The sequence below is a fragment of the Lynx canadensis genome, chromosome D4 (genome assembly GCF_007474595.2).
Source record: "Lynx canadensis isolate LIC74 chromosome D4, mLynCan4.pri.v2, whole genome shotgun sequence".
Taxonomy (NCBI): Eukaryota; Metazoa; Chordata; class Mammalia; order Carnivora; family Felidae; genus Lynx; species Lynx canadensis.
In genome coordinates, this window is record NC_044315.2 from 598,540 (window position 1) to 614,727 (window position 16,188).

Sequence of the window (16,188 nt, forward strand, 5' to 3'; positions counted from 1 at the left end):
GACCGGGAACCTGCGCGCGCCCGCGCGCGGGTGGCAGGCCCGGGGCCCCGCTCCCCCGCCTCCCCCGCCGAGCTCCGCGGTGGTCTGCGCCGGCAGCGCGCGAGGCTTGAAGCGCCCGACCGGGCGCGCAGTCCCTCAGGCGGCTTCCCGTCGGCGCCGCGCCATGGACGCTCGGCGAGCGGAGGTCCGCGCTTTGGAGGCCGAGATCGCGGCCCTGCGGCGCGCGTGCGAGGAGCCGCGGGCGCCGGGGGAAGACACCTCGCGAGCGCGGTACGTGCCCTCGCGGGCCCCGTGGAGCGGACGGTCTCCTCCGCGGCGTTTCCCGAGCCCCGGGGGCTCCGCCGCGGCGGGGCGGGGGGTGAGGCGTCCGCGCCGAGGCCGCTGTCAGCCTGGCAGCGTCGGCGCGGGGAAGCTGCCTTCCTTGAGGCCCTGTTCTCTGGCGGACGAGAGCGGAGGGTCCCCCCGCCTGTGTCTTGGGGCTCCCCCGGGCGGCGCGACGCCCTGTGCTTTCCCGGCGCCCCCCGCCTCGGCCCCTCTGGGACGGCCGTGCCGCAGGTTTTCATTCGCCCTGGTCGTGTGGCGGCTCCTCTGACGAACGACGGGGCTGAAAAGTACGTTGGCGGAAAGGAAACGAGCGAACGTAGCCTCGGGGCGGCGGTCAGGTGCCCGCAGGCCGGGAAGCACCGCCGGGAGGGGGGCGGGGGCGGCCCCGGGGCGTTTGGACCCCTGCGTCCGCGGGCAGGGCGGACTGCACCCCGGCGCTGGGCGCGATGTCCCGGGCGAGGGGTGTGCGCCTGTGGCAACCCGGTGTGCGTCCATGACAACCCCGTGTGCGCCTGGGACAATCCGAAGAAGGCGCTTCTGTCAACCCTGTTTTAAAGTCAGGGAAACTGAGGCTGGGAAGAGGTGAGGTAAGAGCTGGGCTGGAACCCAGAAATGTCATGTCCAAGCTCAGGTACTTTGCTTAAGGAAGGAAGAGAGAAAGGGTTAGTTATGTACGTATCTATGGTCTCAAAGTCACCAGCGGCTGGAGAGTAGAAAGTATCTTCATTTTCTCATTGGAGACTGGTTTGGCATAGGTGCCGAGAGATTTTCCTGAGATAATTGGACGGGGGTTGGTAGAAAATGGAAGAGCAACGCGAAAGGGAACGTTCACAGGCGTGGCGGATGGGATCCTGAAAGTAAAGGAAGCTGTGGAGGGAGGCAGGTGACCAGGGAGCAAACACGTTCCTGCACAAGTGAAGTTGTAAATGTCTTGAAGCCCCTTGCTACTCCAGGGGTGCTCCATACATTGGAGGCAGTAGCAGTACTTGGGAGTTGCATAGAAATGCAGATTTGGGGGACACCTGGGTGGTCAGTTGGTTAAGGTCATGGGTTAGAGCCCTGTTGGGGATTCTCTCTCCTCTCTGCTTTCTTCTCGCGCTCACTTTTTCTAAATAAATAAATAAATGTTTAAAAAAAAAAAAAAAGGGTGCTTGGATGTCTCAGGAAGAGTAAAGCTCAGGTGGTCATGATCTCTCGGTTCGTGGGTTCGAGCCCCACGTCCGGCTCTGTGCTGACAGCTCAGAGCCTGGAGCCTACTTTGGATTCTGTGTTTCCCTCTGTCTCTGCCCCTCCCCCACTCACGCTCTGTCTCTCTCTGTTTCTCAAAAAATGAATATAAAAAAAAAAAGAAATAGAAATTTTGGGCCTACCCCCACCGGCTGAGCCGATCTGCATTTTAACAAGCACCCCACCCACCCCAGCTGTTTTATGTATATTTAAAAGTTTGAGAAGCACCTTGTCATACTGTCGGGAAGAATGATTTCTTTACTGGCCACAAGATGTCGTTATTAGCTCAGGACAGTATGTAGACTATTGATGTCATCTGTGCCTTCTCAAAGGTTGGGAAACTAGGAAGAGTCCAGATCGTGGAAAACATTACATGTTAGTCCAGGGTGTGACGTTTCTTTCTACTGTGGTGGAAAAGGAAGATGGGGACCTGTGTACCAAGCTGTGTGTGTGTGTGTGTGTGTGTGTGTGTGTGTGTTAAAATGTAACCAAATTTGCCATCTTGATGCTTTTTAAGTGTACAGACCAGTGGTATTACATACGTTGATAACGTTCTACTATGACCATCTTCTGTCTCCCTCTTTTCATCTTGTAGAACTGAAACTATAACCATTAAGCAGTAACTTTCCCATTCCCCACTCCCCTTAGTCCTTGGCAACCATTGTTCTTCCTGTCTCTATGAATTTGACATTTCTAGGTACTTCATACAAATGAATTCATATGTATTTGTCTTTTTGTGACTGGTTTATTTCACTTAGCACAATATCCTCAAGGTTCATTCACATTGTAGCAAAATGCAGAATTTCCTTCTTTCTTCAGGCTGACTAGCGTTCTCCTGTTGTATATACCACATTTTGCTTATCCTCTTATCAATGGACGTTTGGGTTACTTCCACAGTTTAGCTATTGTGAATAATGCTGCTATCAACACATATGTACAAATATCTCTTTGAAACCCTGCTTTTAATTCTTTTGAATATGTGGGAACGGGGAGGGAGGGGAGACTTCCTTTTCCTTCAAAGGTCCTTCTAGCTGGACTAAGTCGAATTGACCCTAGACAGATTAACAGGAGAAAATCAAATTTAAAAGGCATATGTACAAGGATTCCACATAGACCTGGAAATTCCAGAGCCAGGGAATATGAGGTCTGTAAGTCATTCTGAACTAAGGAGAAGGGGCTAGGGGTCTGGGACTTCAGAGCAAAGGAATACACTTCACAGGGCAATAAGAAGAGCAGATGTTTGGTTGTTAGATGTTTGCCCTACTAGATAGGTGGGTCACTCAGGTGAAATTTATCTCTGTTAATAACACTTACTCTGGGAAAGACCCCCAATTTAAGTTTTTCTGTGTGGTTAAAGGAGGACAAAATTTTTCTGGAGCCTACAGGGTCTTAAGTGCCTTCAGCACAAAATGATCCTTATGCCACATTGCCACAGTCTTGGGGGGAGGTCTGTCCTTAACCCCTACAGATACGTCCCAAGAAGTGGAATTGCTGGATCCTTTGGTAATTCCATTTTTAATTTTTTGAGGACCTCCCCCATACTGGTTTCCACTGTGGTTGTACCATTTTATGGTGAGTTTTTGGGGTGATGCTGAGGTGGTCCAGAGCCAATGGCCAAAAAAAAGAATTCTTGAAGACGTCTTTCCTGCAAAAAGGTGGTTTTATTTAAAGCACGGGGACAGGACCCATGGGCAGAAGAGCTGCACTGGGGTTGTGACAGATAACTCATTATATACTCGCGGTTTGGGAGGGCATCAGGGATAGAGTAAGTCTCCCTAAGTAATTTTGGAAGCAAGATTTCCCAGGACCTTGAGAGGTTAGCTGTTGCTAGGGAAACGCCATTTCTTACTGTTTAGTAAAACCTCAGTCACGGGACCCTTCATATATATATCTGTGGCCATAAGCCTGGAGTATGATTGCTAGCATATATCTTGGGGCAGTTGACATGAAGGAAGTTTACAAAGGAATTTTTATTTATTTTATTTTATTTTTTTATATATATATATGAAATTTATTGACAAATTGGTTTCCATACAACACCCAGTGCTCATCCCAAAAGGTGCCCTCCTCAATACCCATCAACCACCCTCCCCTCCCTCCCACCCCCCATCAATACAAAGGAATTTTTTATATGTTAAAGTAGACTTACAGGATCCTGGCGGTTGGGATAATGTTAAGCTAAGGTTCCCTTTTGCCCCCAGCAAAGTGTCATCATGAAGGCAGCTGAGCTCCTAGAGGGAGGTTCACTCTGCTGATTTCAAGGACTTGTAAATGGGATGTAGGCAGTAGGGGAATTTAATTTTTTATTTGCCTTAGTTTCCCACATCACCATGGCAAGCACTTAAACCCCTTTCCTTCGTTCTTGGGTAGCCAGGAGTGTCTGAGGAGTATCACACAGATCCCACCTGGGTTGGGGGTGGTGGTGCTGTTAGCCTGTACTTTGGCCTCAGCTTGCCCCACGCACCCTCATCATTTTACGTTCCCAACAACAGTCTACAGTGTTTCCAGATTGTCTACATCCTCACCAATATTGTCTTTTTCCCCCTGGTTTTGGGGTTTTTTTTTGTTGTTTTTGTTTTGTCTTATAGTAGCCATCCTAATAGGTGTGGGGTCAGTTCCCTAATGATTAGTGATATTGAGCATCTTTCTATGTGCTTATTGGCTATGTGCTTTTGTGCCAGTCTCAGCCCATCTGTAGTAATGCCATTCAATGGAAATGCCTGGAGCCAGTGTTCCCAGGGAACTTTCCCCATTCCACACCTATGTTACGAATGGATCAAACTTTGTGGTTCTTGTGATTGTAGGATGCCCTTCCTCAATAACCTTTAGGAAACTTTGAAGGAAAAAAAATTATTATTTACAAGCTCTAGAGTGCGTAAGCAATGCCACGGGAGCCACATAACCAGGTCACTGATGCAGAGAGGGAGACAGAGACAGAGAATGAGAGAACAGGACTGGGGTTCTGCTTTTATTTGGGTGGAGGGTGGGAGCCTAGGGTTTCAATAGGGCTTCAAGGACTCACTCTCAATTGGTGAACTTAAAACATAAGAGTAGGAATATAAAGTACAGGAAGAGAAAAAACAAGTGACCCGAGTGGTCAGGTTTTGAAATGAACTAAGGTCTCTAGAACAAAGGGAAGGCAGTCTGGCTCTTCCATCCTGTGGTTTGCCAGTGTGTCTCCGTTGGAGGTCACCTTCATTGAAGGGGATGCAGCAGACGCCTCTGCCGTCAAAGCTCACATTCAGCACCTGCACTAGAATAAGAAAAGCCAACTGTTGGGTCTTAAGCTATCTTTATGTCCTCTTTGGAGAAATGTCCATCCAGTTTCCATGCCCATTATTGAACAGGTTGGTTTTTGTTGTTGCTTTAGGAGTACTTTATATATTTTGGAAATTAAACCCTTATCAGATATGTGATTAACAAATATCTTTTCTCATTCTGTGGGTTGCCTTTTTACTGTCTTGATAGTGTCTTATGTTGTACAATTTTTAAAAATGTTCACGAGGTCCAGTTTGTCTATTTTTTCTTTTGTAACCTGTGCCTTTGCTGTTATATCCAAGAAATCCTTGCCCTAGCCGATTTATGAAGCTTTTGTCCTGTGTTTTCTTCCAAGAGTTTTGTTTTAGGTCTTACATTTAGATGTTTGAGTTAATTTTTGAATATGTTAGGGAAGGGTCCAACTTCATTCTTTGTGGATGTTCAGTTTTTTCCAGCACTATTTGAATGTTACTGACAAGCTTGTCAAAAATCATTTGATCATGTATGTAAAGGTTCATTTCTGGGTTCTCTGATTCTATTACAGTCATCAATCTGTCTTTATGCCAATAAATACTACACTGTTTTGATTACTGTACCTTTCAGTTAAGTTTTTTTTTTTACTTTTTTTTAAACGTTTATTCATTAAAAAAAATTTTTTTTTTGCATTTATTTATTTTTGAGAAACAGTGAGACAAAGCGTGAGGGGGGGGGGGGCAGAGAGAGAAGGAGACACAGAATCTGAAGCAGGCTCCAGGCTCTGAGCAAGCAGTCAGCACAGAGCCCGATGTGGGGCTCAAACCCACAAACTGTGAGATCATGACCTGGGCTGAATTTGGACACTCAACCTACTGAGCCACCCAGGTGCCCTGAAACGTTTATTCATTTTTGAGAGACAGAGCGTGAGCAGGGGAGGGGGAGGGGCAGAGAGCTGGAGACAAAGAATCCCAAGCAAGCTCCAGGCCTTGAGCTGTCAGCACAGAGCCTGACACAGGATTCTAACCCACACACCACAAGATCTTGACCTGAGGTGAAGTCAGGTGTTTAACTGACTGAGCCGCCCAGGCACCCCTCTGTTAAGTTTTGAAATCAGGAAGTGTGAGTCCTCCAGTTTTGTTCTTTATCAAGATTATTTTGGCTATCTGGGATCCCTTGAGATTCCACATGAATTTTAGGATGGGTTTTTTTATTTCAGTAAAAAACCTCATTGGGACTTTGATAGGGATTGCATCGAATCTGTAGATTGCTGAGGGTAATATTGACACTTTAATAATACTAAGTTTTCCAATCCATTAACATGAGATGTGTTTCTATTCATATCAGTTTTTTTTTCAGCAATGTTTTGTAGTTTTCATTGTACAAGTCTTACCTTCCTAAGGCAAATTCCTTCCTAAGGTTAGTTCCTAAATATTCTTTGTGATGCTGTTGTAAATGGAATTGTTTTTGTAATTTACATTTTTCAGATTGTTCATTGTTGGGTTATAGAAATGCATCTGATTTTTGTATGGTGATTTTGTATCCTGATACTTTGCTAAATTCATTTATTCTAATGCTTTTGTTGTGGAATCTTGAGGGTTTTGTACATACAAGATTATACCATCTGTAAACAAAGATAATTTTAATTCCTTTCCAATTTGGATGCCTTTTATTTCTGTTTCTTGCTCACTTGCTCAACCTCGAGTTTCCAGAACCATGTTTAAGTGGTGAAAGTGGACATGCTTACCTTCTTCATATGTGGCTTTTATTATGTTAAGATAATTTCCTTCTACTCCTAGTGTTTTGACTGTTTTATCATTAAAGTGTGCTGAATTTTGTCAAATGCTATTTTTTTTAAAGTTTATTTTGAGAGAGTGTGAGAGAGCATGAGTGGGGGAGGGGTAGAGAGCGAGGGAGACAGAAGATCTGAAGCGACCTCTGTGCTGACAGCAGCGAGCCTGATGCAGGGCTCAAAACTCATGAACCACAAGATCTTGACCTGAGCCGAAGTCAGATGCTTAACCAACTGAGCCACCTGGGTGCCCCATTAAATGCTTTTTCTATATTAAGTGAGATAACCAAGTCTTTTTTTCCCTTCTTTGTGTTAATGGTGGTATATTACATTGATCAATTTTGTATGTTGAACCATCCTTGTATTCCAGAAATAAATCCTATGTGGTCATGATGTGTAATCCCCTTAATATGCTTAATTTCATTAACTACTAATTTGTTGAGGATTTTTACATTAATGTTCATAAGTAATATTGGTCTTTGGTTTTCTTGGAATATCTTTATCTGGCTTTGGTGTCAGAGTTGTGCTGGCCTAATAGAATAAGTTACAAAGTGTTCTCCAACTTTTTGGAAAAGTTTGAAAAGGATTGGTTAGTTTTTATTTAAATGTTTGGTAGAATTCACTCTTGTAGTTATCGGGTCCAGGGCTTTTATTTGTTGGAGATTTTTTGATTACAGATTCAACCACACTAGTTATTGGTCTATTCAGATTTCTTATTTTTGGGGGGTTTAATCTTGGTAGGGTTTGTGTTTCTAGGATTTGAGCCATTTCAGGTAGAGTATCCAATGTATTGGCATACAGTTGTTCATAATAGTATCATAAACTTTTTATTTTTGTAGAGTTGGTAATGTCCCTGTTTTAATTTCTGATTTTAGTAATTTGAGTCTTTGTTTTTGTTTTGTTTTGTTTTTAAGTAAACTCTATGCCTGGTGTGAGGCTCAAACACATGACTCCAAAAATCAAGAATCCCATGCTCTACTGCTTAAGCCAGCCAGGTGCCCCTTTTCATTCTTTTTTTTAGTCCATCTGGCTAAAGTTTTGTTAATTTTATTGATTCTCTCAAAGAGCCAACTTTTGGTTTCATCTATTTTCTCTAATTTTCTGTTGTCTATTTCATTTCTCTCTGCTCTAATCTTTATTATTTCCTCTTTTTGCTATCTTTGGTTTAGTTCATTCTTTTTCTATTTCCTTGAGTTGTAACATTAGGTTGTTTATTTGAGATCTTATTTTTTAATTTAAGCGTTTATAGCTGTAAATGTCCCCCTTAGCACAGCTTTTGATATGTCCCTTAAATTCTGGTATATTGTATTTTCATTTTGTCTTTAAGTATATTCTCATTTCCGGCGCCTAGGTGGCGCAGTCGGTTAAGCGTCCGACTTCAGCCAGGTCACGATCTCGCGGTCCGGGAGTTCGAGCCCCGCGTCAGGCTCTGGGCTGATGGCTCAGAGCCTGGAGCCTGTTTCCGATTCTGTGTCTCCCTCTCTCTCTGCCCCTCCCCCGTTCATGCTCTGTCTCTCTTTGTCCCAAAAATAAATAAACGTTGAAAAAAAAATTATTATAAAAAGTATATTCTCATTTCCCTGTGGTTTCTTCTGGAATCTATTGATTGTTTAAAAGTGTGTTAATTTCCACAATTTTGTGACATTTTCTGTTTTCCTTGTGTTACTGATATCTAATTTCATCCCTTTGTGGTTGGAGAAGATACTTTATATGATAAGTATGTTTTAAAATACATAGAGACTTGGAATGCCTTGGTGGCTCAGTCCGTTGAGCATTTGACTCTTGATTTTGGCACAGGTCATGATCCCAGGGTTGTGGGATCGAACCCCTCATTGGGCTCCTCTCTGTGGCATGGAGCCTGCTTAAGAATTTCTCTCTCTCTATCCCTGTCTTCTTTTCTCCCTCTGCTCTTCTCCCATACTCACTTGCTCTCTCTAAAATAAAAAAAAAAAATACATTGAGGCTTAATTTGTTGTCCAATATCTTGGAAAATGGCCCATGTGCATTTGAGAATTTATATATGTCTGTTAGGTCTGTCTGTTGTTGGGTAGAAGGTTCTGTATATGTCTATTAGATCTAACTGGTTTAGTGTGTTGTTTTCACTACTCTGTTTCCTTACTTATCCTTTGTCTAGTTCTACCCATTATTGTAAGTTGGGGTATTGAAGTCTCCAACTGCTATTTTAGTTTCTTTTGAGGTGTAATTGATATATAACATTATGTTAATTTCAGGTGTACAATATAATTTGATATTTGTATGTATTGCAAAATGATCACCACACTAAATCTAGTTAACATCCATACACAGTTACAAGTTTTTTTCCTTGTGATATGAACTTTTTTCTTTTTTTTAATGTGAGATTATTTTAATAACTGATAACAGTGTATGTAATGGAATGTCATCCAGTGTATGTCATTATACTGTTTACATTTATGCCATGGAGACATATGTATTTTTTTAATAGTATGTAATACTTTATTTTTTAATAGTATGTAAAACTTTTTTTTTTAATATAATTTATTGTCAAATTGGCTAACATATAGTATGTAAAGTGTGCTCTTGGTTTTTGGGGTAGATTCCCGTGGTTCATCACTTACATATAACACCCAGTGCTCATCCCAACAAGTGCCCTCCTCAATGCCCATCACCCATTTTCCCCTCTCTCCCACCCCTCCATCAACCCTCAGTTTGTTCTCTGTATTTAAGAGTCTTTTATGGTTTGCCTCCTTCCCTCTCTGTAACTATTTTTTCCCCCTTCCCTTCCCCCATGGTCTTCTGTTAAGTTTCTCAAGATCCACATATGAGTGAAAACATATGATATATCTGTCTTTAAGTGACTTATTTCACTCAGCACAATACCTTCCAGTTTCCATCCACGTTGCTGCAAATGGCAGGATTTCGTTCTTTCTCATTACCAAGTAGTATTCCATTGTATATATAAACCACATCTTATTTATCCATTCAGTTGATGGACATTTAGGCTCTTTCCATAATTTGGTTATTGTTGAAAGCGCTGCTATAAACATTGGGGTAAGTGTGCCCCTATGAATCAGCTCTCCTGTATCCTTTCGATAAATTCTTAGTAGTGCTATTACTGGGTTGTAGGGTAGTTCTGTTTTTAATTTTTTGAGGAACCTCCACACTGTTTTCCAGAGCAGCTGCACCAGTTTGCATTCCCACCAACAGTGCAAGAGAGTTCCTGTTTCTCCACATCCTCACCAGCGTCTGTTGTTTCCTGATTTGTTCATTTTAGCCATTCTGACCAGTCTGGTTTTAATTTGTATTTCCCTGATGATGAGTGATACTGAGCATCTTTTCTTTAAAAAAAAAAAAAAAAAAAATTTAATGTTTATTTATTTTTGAGACAGAGAGAGACAGAGCATAAATGGGGGAGGGTCAGAGAGAGGAAGACACAGAATCTGAAGCAGGCTTCAGGCTCCGAGCTGTCAACACAGCCCGACGCGGGGCTCGAACTCACGGACTGTGAGATCATGACCTGAGCTGAAGTCGGATGCTTAACTGACTGAGCCACCCAGGGGCCCCTTGAGCATCTTTTCATGTGTCTCTTGGCCATCTGGATATCTTCTTTGGAAAAGTATCTATTCATGTCTTCTGCCCATTTCTTTACTGGATTATTTGTTTTTCAGGTGTGGAGTTTGGTAAGTTCTTTATAGATTTTGGATACCAACCCTTCATCTGTTTTGTCATTTGCAAATATCTCCCATTCCATCAGTTGCCTTTTAGTTTTCTTAATTGTTTCTTTTGCTGTGCAGAAGCTTTTTATCTTGATGAGGTCCCAATAGTTAATTTTTGCTTTTAATTCCCTTGCTTTTGCAGATGTGTTGAGCAAGAAATTGCTGCAGCCTAGGTCAAAGAGGTTGTTGCCTGCTTTCTCCTCTAGGGTTTGATGGTTTCCTGTCTCACATTTAGGTCTTTCATCCACTTCGAGTTTATTTTGTGTATGGTGTAAGAAGTGGCCTAGTTTCATTCTTCTACATGTTGCTGTCCAGTTCTCCTAGCACCATTTGCTAAAGAGGACTTTTTTCCATTGGATGCTCTTTCCTGCTTTGTCAAAGATGAGTTGGTCATACATTTGTGGGTCCATTCTGGGTTCTCTATTCTATTCCACTGATCTGTGTGTCTGTTTTTGTGCCAATACCTACTGTCTTGGTGATTGCAGCTTCGTAGTAAAGGCTGAAGTCTGAGATTGTGATGCTTCCCACTTTGGTTTTCTTCTTCAAGAAAGAAGGCTATTCAAGAAAAATCAAGAACAATTGGCTCTTCTGGTCTTTTGTGGTTCCATAAAAATTTTAGGATTGGTTTGTTCTAGTTTTGAGGAGACTGCCGGTACAATTTTGATTGGGATTGCATTGAATGTGTAGATTGCTTTGGGTAGTATTGACATTATAACAGTATTTATTCTTTCAATCCATGAGCATGGAATGTTTTTCCATTTCTTTGTGTCTTCTTCAATTTCCTTCGTAAGTTTTCTATAGTTTTCAGGATATGGATCTTTTACATCTTTGGTTAGGTTTATTCTTAGGTATTTTATGGTTCTGGGTACAATTGTAAATGGGATCCATTTCTTGATTTCTTTTTCTGTTGCTTCATTATTGGTGTATAGAAATGCAACCGATTTCTGTTCATTGATTTTGTACCCTGTGACTTTGCTGAATTCATGTATCAGTTCTAGCAGGCTTTTGGTGGAGTCTTTTGGGTTTCCATTTAGAGTATCCTGTTGTCTGCGAGAAGTGAAACTTTGGAGTTCTTTGCCAATTTTGATGCCTTTTATTTCATTTTGTTGTCTGATGGCTGAAGCAAGGACTTCCAGCACTATGTTAAACAACAGTGGTGAGAGTGGACATTCCTGTTGTGTTCCTGATCTCAGGGAGAAAGCTCTCAGTTTTTCCCCATTGAGGATGATATTTGCTGTGGGCTTTTCATATATGGCTTTTATGATTAGCTATGTTCCTTCTATCCCAACTTTCTTGAGGGTTTTTGTTAAGAAACAATGCTGTATTTTGTCAAATGCTTTTTCTGCATCTATTCATAGGATCATATGGTTCTTATCTTTTCTTTTATTGTGATGTATCACATGTGAATATTGAACCAGCCCTACAGCACAGGAATGAATCCCACTTGATCATGGTGAATAATTCTTTTTATATGCTGTTGAATTCAATTTGCTAGTTAGTATCTTGTTGAGAATTTTTGCATCCATGTTCATTAGGGATATTGGCCTGTAATTCTCCTTTTTTGTGGGGTCTCTGTCTAGTTTGGGAACCAAGGTAATGCTGGCTTCATAGGATGAGTCTGGAAGCTTTCTTTCTGTTTCTATTTTTAGGAACAGCTTGAGAAGGATAGGTATTAAACTCTGCTTTAAATGTCTGGTAGACTTCCCCTGGGAAGCCATCTGTCCTGGGACTCTTATTTGTTGGGAGATTTTTGATAACTGATTCAATTTCTTCACTAGTTATGGGTCTGTTCAAATTTTCTATTTCTTCCGTTTGAGTTTTGGAAGTGTGTGGGTGCTTAGGAATTTGTCCGTTTCTTCCAGGTTGTCCAGTTTGTTGGCATATAATTTTTCATAGTATTCTCTGATAACTGCTTGTATTTCTGAGGGATTGGTTGTGATAAATCCATTTTCATTTGTGATTTTATTTATTTAGATCTTCTGGCTAGGGGTTTATCAATTTTGTTTCTTTTTTTTAAAAAACCAGCTCTTAGTTTCATTGATCTGTTCTACTGGTTTTTTTGGGGGGGGGGATTCTGTATTGTTTATTTATGCTCTGATCTTTATTATTTCTCTTCCTTTGCTGGGTTTGGGGTTTCATTGTTGTTCTGCTTCTAGTTCCTTTAGGTGTGCTGTTAGATTTTGTATTTGGGATTTTTCTTGTTTCTTGAGTTAGGCCTGGATTGCAATGTATTTATTTTCCTCTTAGGAATGCCTTTGCTGCATCCCAAAGGGTTTGGACTGTTGTGTTTCATTTTCATTTGTGTCCTTACATTTTTAGTATCTTCTTTAATTGCCTGGTTGACCCATTCATTCTTTAGTAGGGTGAACTTTTAAGATTTACTCTTTTATCAACCTACAAATGTGTAATACAGTATTATTAATTATAGTCACCATGCTGTACATTATATCCCTAGGACTTTTTAATTGTATTGCTGGAAGTTTGTATACTTTGACCACCTTTTACCCATTTTCCCAAACCCCCTCACCCTTGCCCCTGGCAGCCATCAATCTACTCTCTTTCTATGAGTTCGGGGTTTTTTAGATTCTACATATAATAAGTGAGATCATATAATACCTGTCCATCTTGTCTGACTTGTTTCACATAACATAATGCCTTGAAGGTTCATCCATATTGTCACAAATGGCAGGATATTCTTCTTTTTATGTGGCTGAATGACATTTAGTTGTATAGTAGACACCACATCTTTATTCATTATTTGTTGACAAGTTGTTTCCTGTTTTGGCTATTGTAAATAATGCTGTAGTGAGGCCTGAGGATGCATGTATCTTCGTGTTTTTGTTTCACTCAAATAATATACAGAAATGGAATTGCTGATTTCATGGTAATTCTATTTTTAATTTTTTGAGGAACTTTCATACTGTTTTTTTGTACTGGCTGCACCAATATACATTACTACCAACATATATTCTTGCCAACTCGTGTTATTTTGTTTATGGTAATAGTCATTCTGACAGGTGTGAGGTGATACCTTGCTGTGGTTTTGACTCGCATTTCCCTGATGATTAGTAATATTGGGCACCTTTTCTGTGTACCTGTTGGCCAGCTATATATCTTCTTTGGAAAGATTTCTATTCAGATTCTCTTCCCATTTTTTAATCAGACTTTTTTTTTCTTTTGTCATTGAGTTAATGAGTTCTTTATATATTTTGGATGTTAACTCCTTGGTAGTAGATGATCTGCAAATATTTTCTACCATAGCATAGTTAGCTTTTTAATTTTACTAATTTCTTTTGATGTAGAGAAATTTTTTAGTTGATGTAGTCCTGCTTATTGATTTTTTTCCTTTTGTTGGATTTGCTTTTGGTATCAAATCCAAAAAGTCAGTACCAAGACCAATATAGAGAGCTTACCACCTCTGCTTTCTTCTAGGAAATTGTCCATGTATTTCTTTTATCGAGGTCTTTATTTCTTTATATGGTGTCAGGTTACTATCTGGTGTACTTTTTTAAAGTTCATTTATCGTGAGAGAGGTAGAGTGAGTGTGAGCCAGGAGGGCAGAGAGAGAGAGAGAGAATTCCAAGCAGGTTCTTCACTGTCAGTGCAGAGCCCAACACGAGGCTCTAACCCCCAAACCACGGGGTTTGACCTGAGCTGAAATCCAGAATCAGACATTTAACCAAATGAGGCATCCAAGTGTCCCTGTCTAGTGTACTTTTATCTTCAGGTCTCTCTTGAACATTCTTGTAGGGTAGGTCTAATGGTAACAAATCCTTTGCCTTTTATTTCTTTGGAAATGTCTTAATTTCTTCCTCACTTTTAAAGGGCACTTTTGCCAGATACAGATATTCCTTGGAAATATTGTGGGTTCAGTACCAGACCACCACAATAAAGTGAGCATCACAATAAAACTAGTCAAGTGAATTTTTTGGTTTTCCAGTAAATACAAAAGTTAGGTTTATACTCCACTGTAGTCTGTTAAGTGTGCAATGTCGTTATGTCTGAAGAAAATGTTTTATACCTTAATTAAAAAGTACTTCTTTCCTAAAAATGCTCACCATCATCTGGGCTTTCAGTGAATCATATTCACTGATCACAGATCACCATAACAAATGTAATAATACTGAAAAAGTTTGAGATATTGTGAGAATTTCCAAAATATGATTCAGAGACACAAGTGAGCAATACTCTTGGAAAAGATGGCACTAATAGACTTGCCTCAACACAGGGTTGCCACAAACCTTCAGTATAACTTGCAATATTTGGGAAGCACAGTAAAACAAAGCACAATGATGAGGTATACATAGGATTGTTGGTTCAGTTTTTCCTTTTAGCACCTGGACTGTATAGGCCCCCTGTCTTCTGGTGTCCAAAATTTCTAATGAGAAATCTCTTATTTTATTGAGAAACCCTTGAATGTGGTGGTTTGCTTCTCTTTTGTTGCCTTCAAGGTTCATCTTTATGCTTGGGTTTTATAAATTTGATTATATCTTGGTGGGAGTCTCTTTGAGTTTGCTGAGTATCTTGTATTTTCATATTCATGTCTGTCATGAAATTTGTGGAGTTTTTAGTCATTATTTCTTCAGATATTCTGTCTGCCTCTTTCTCCTCGGACTCTCATGACGCGTATGTTGGTCCTTTTGAGGGTGTGCCACAAATCCTTTATGCTTTGTTCCGTTTTTCAGTCTTTTTTCTTTCTGCACCTCAGCCTCAGTAATGTCCATTGTCTTATCTTCAGGTTCACTGATCATTCTGCCTGCTCAAATCTGCCTTTGAATCCCTCTAGTGAATTTTTCATTTCAGTTATTGTATCTTTGAGCTCCAGAATTCCTTTTGGTTTCTTCTTTTTTTTTTTAATGTTTATTCATTTATTTTTGAGAGAGAGATAGTGTGAGTAGGGGAGGGGCAGAGAGAGAGGAGACAGAGAATCCCAAGCAAGCTCTGTGCTGCCAGTGCAGAACCCAACGTGGAGCTTCGACTCACAAGGCTGTGAGATCATGATCTGAGCCAAACCAGGAAGTTGGATGCTTAACCAACTGAGCCACCCAGGCTGCCCCCCTTTTTTATTATTTTAGGATTTCCATTTCTCTCTCTCTTTTAAAATGTTTATTTTGAGGGAGCGTTTGCATCTATGCAGGTGGGGGAGGGGCAGAGAGAGAGGGAGAGAGAATTCCAGGCAGGCTCCATGCTGTCAGTGCAGAGCCCAACATGGGGCTGGATCTCACTGACTGAGGTCAAGAGTTGGACACTTCACCGACTGAGCCACCCAGGTGCCCTTGTTTATTTTTTTTAGTTTTATTATTTTGTAGGCTGTGTGTTGAAGATAAGCCTGAGGTGCAAACTTTCTGTCTTCTTATGTCTTTTCTGAGCCTTTCCTTGGGCACTGTATTCACTTTCCAGTTTTTCCCATACATTCAAGTTGATTTTGAATGTCTTAATCTTTAAGGTGTGGCTCTTTAAATGAGATAAGCCAAAAATAATGGGGAAGAAAAGAGTCGTGGCTCTTTAAATCTCCTGGAGCTCCCTTCAGCCAGAGGAGCAGGGCTTGTAACAGTGGGAGCTGGTGCAACACTGGCTGTCTCTTTGCACCTCTTTTGTCAGAAGCAGCAATCAGCACAGCCACTCAGCGTTTGTGGACAGTCTTTTTTTTGCCTACTCTTACTTTTCTGAAGTGTGTGCAGTCTGCTTTAGGAACGTGTACACAGCTGTCTGCCTATTGTTGGAGTGGGGGATACATAGCTATTACTGTGCTGAGACCTGAAATTGCCCCAAACTGACCACAGTTAACTCCAAGCCTTCCCCTGGAAGTTGTAAGCCTTCAGCAGAATTCACAGTTTTAAAAAAGTTTCATCAGATTCTGCCAATGCGGTTATTGTGTAGGTGGCTGCTTCCTACGCCACCAGCTTCCCAGAATCCTAG

At 41.3% G+C, this 16,188-nt stretch overlaps 1 protein-coding gene across 2 annotated transcripts in view; it reads left to right on the forward strand.

Annotated features, from left to right (window-relative positions):
* Positions 1-148: 148 nt before the first annotated feature.
* The window catches only part of LOC115500051 (centromere protein P), a 230,225-nt gene continuing 214,185 nt past the window's right edge, over positions 149-16,188 (forward strand). For both annotated transcript variants that reach the window (XM_030294365.1, XM_030294366.1), the window contains exon 1: positions 149-270. In XM_030294365.1, coding sequence (XP_030150225.1) covers positions 164-270 — 107 coding nt within the window. In that variant the 5' untranslated portion in view covers positions 149-163. The remainder of the gene's footprint in view (positions 271-16,188) is intronic.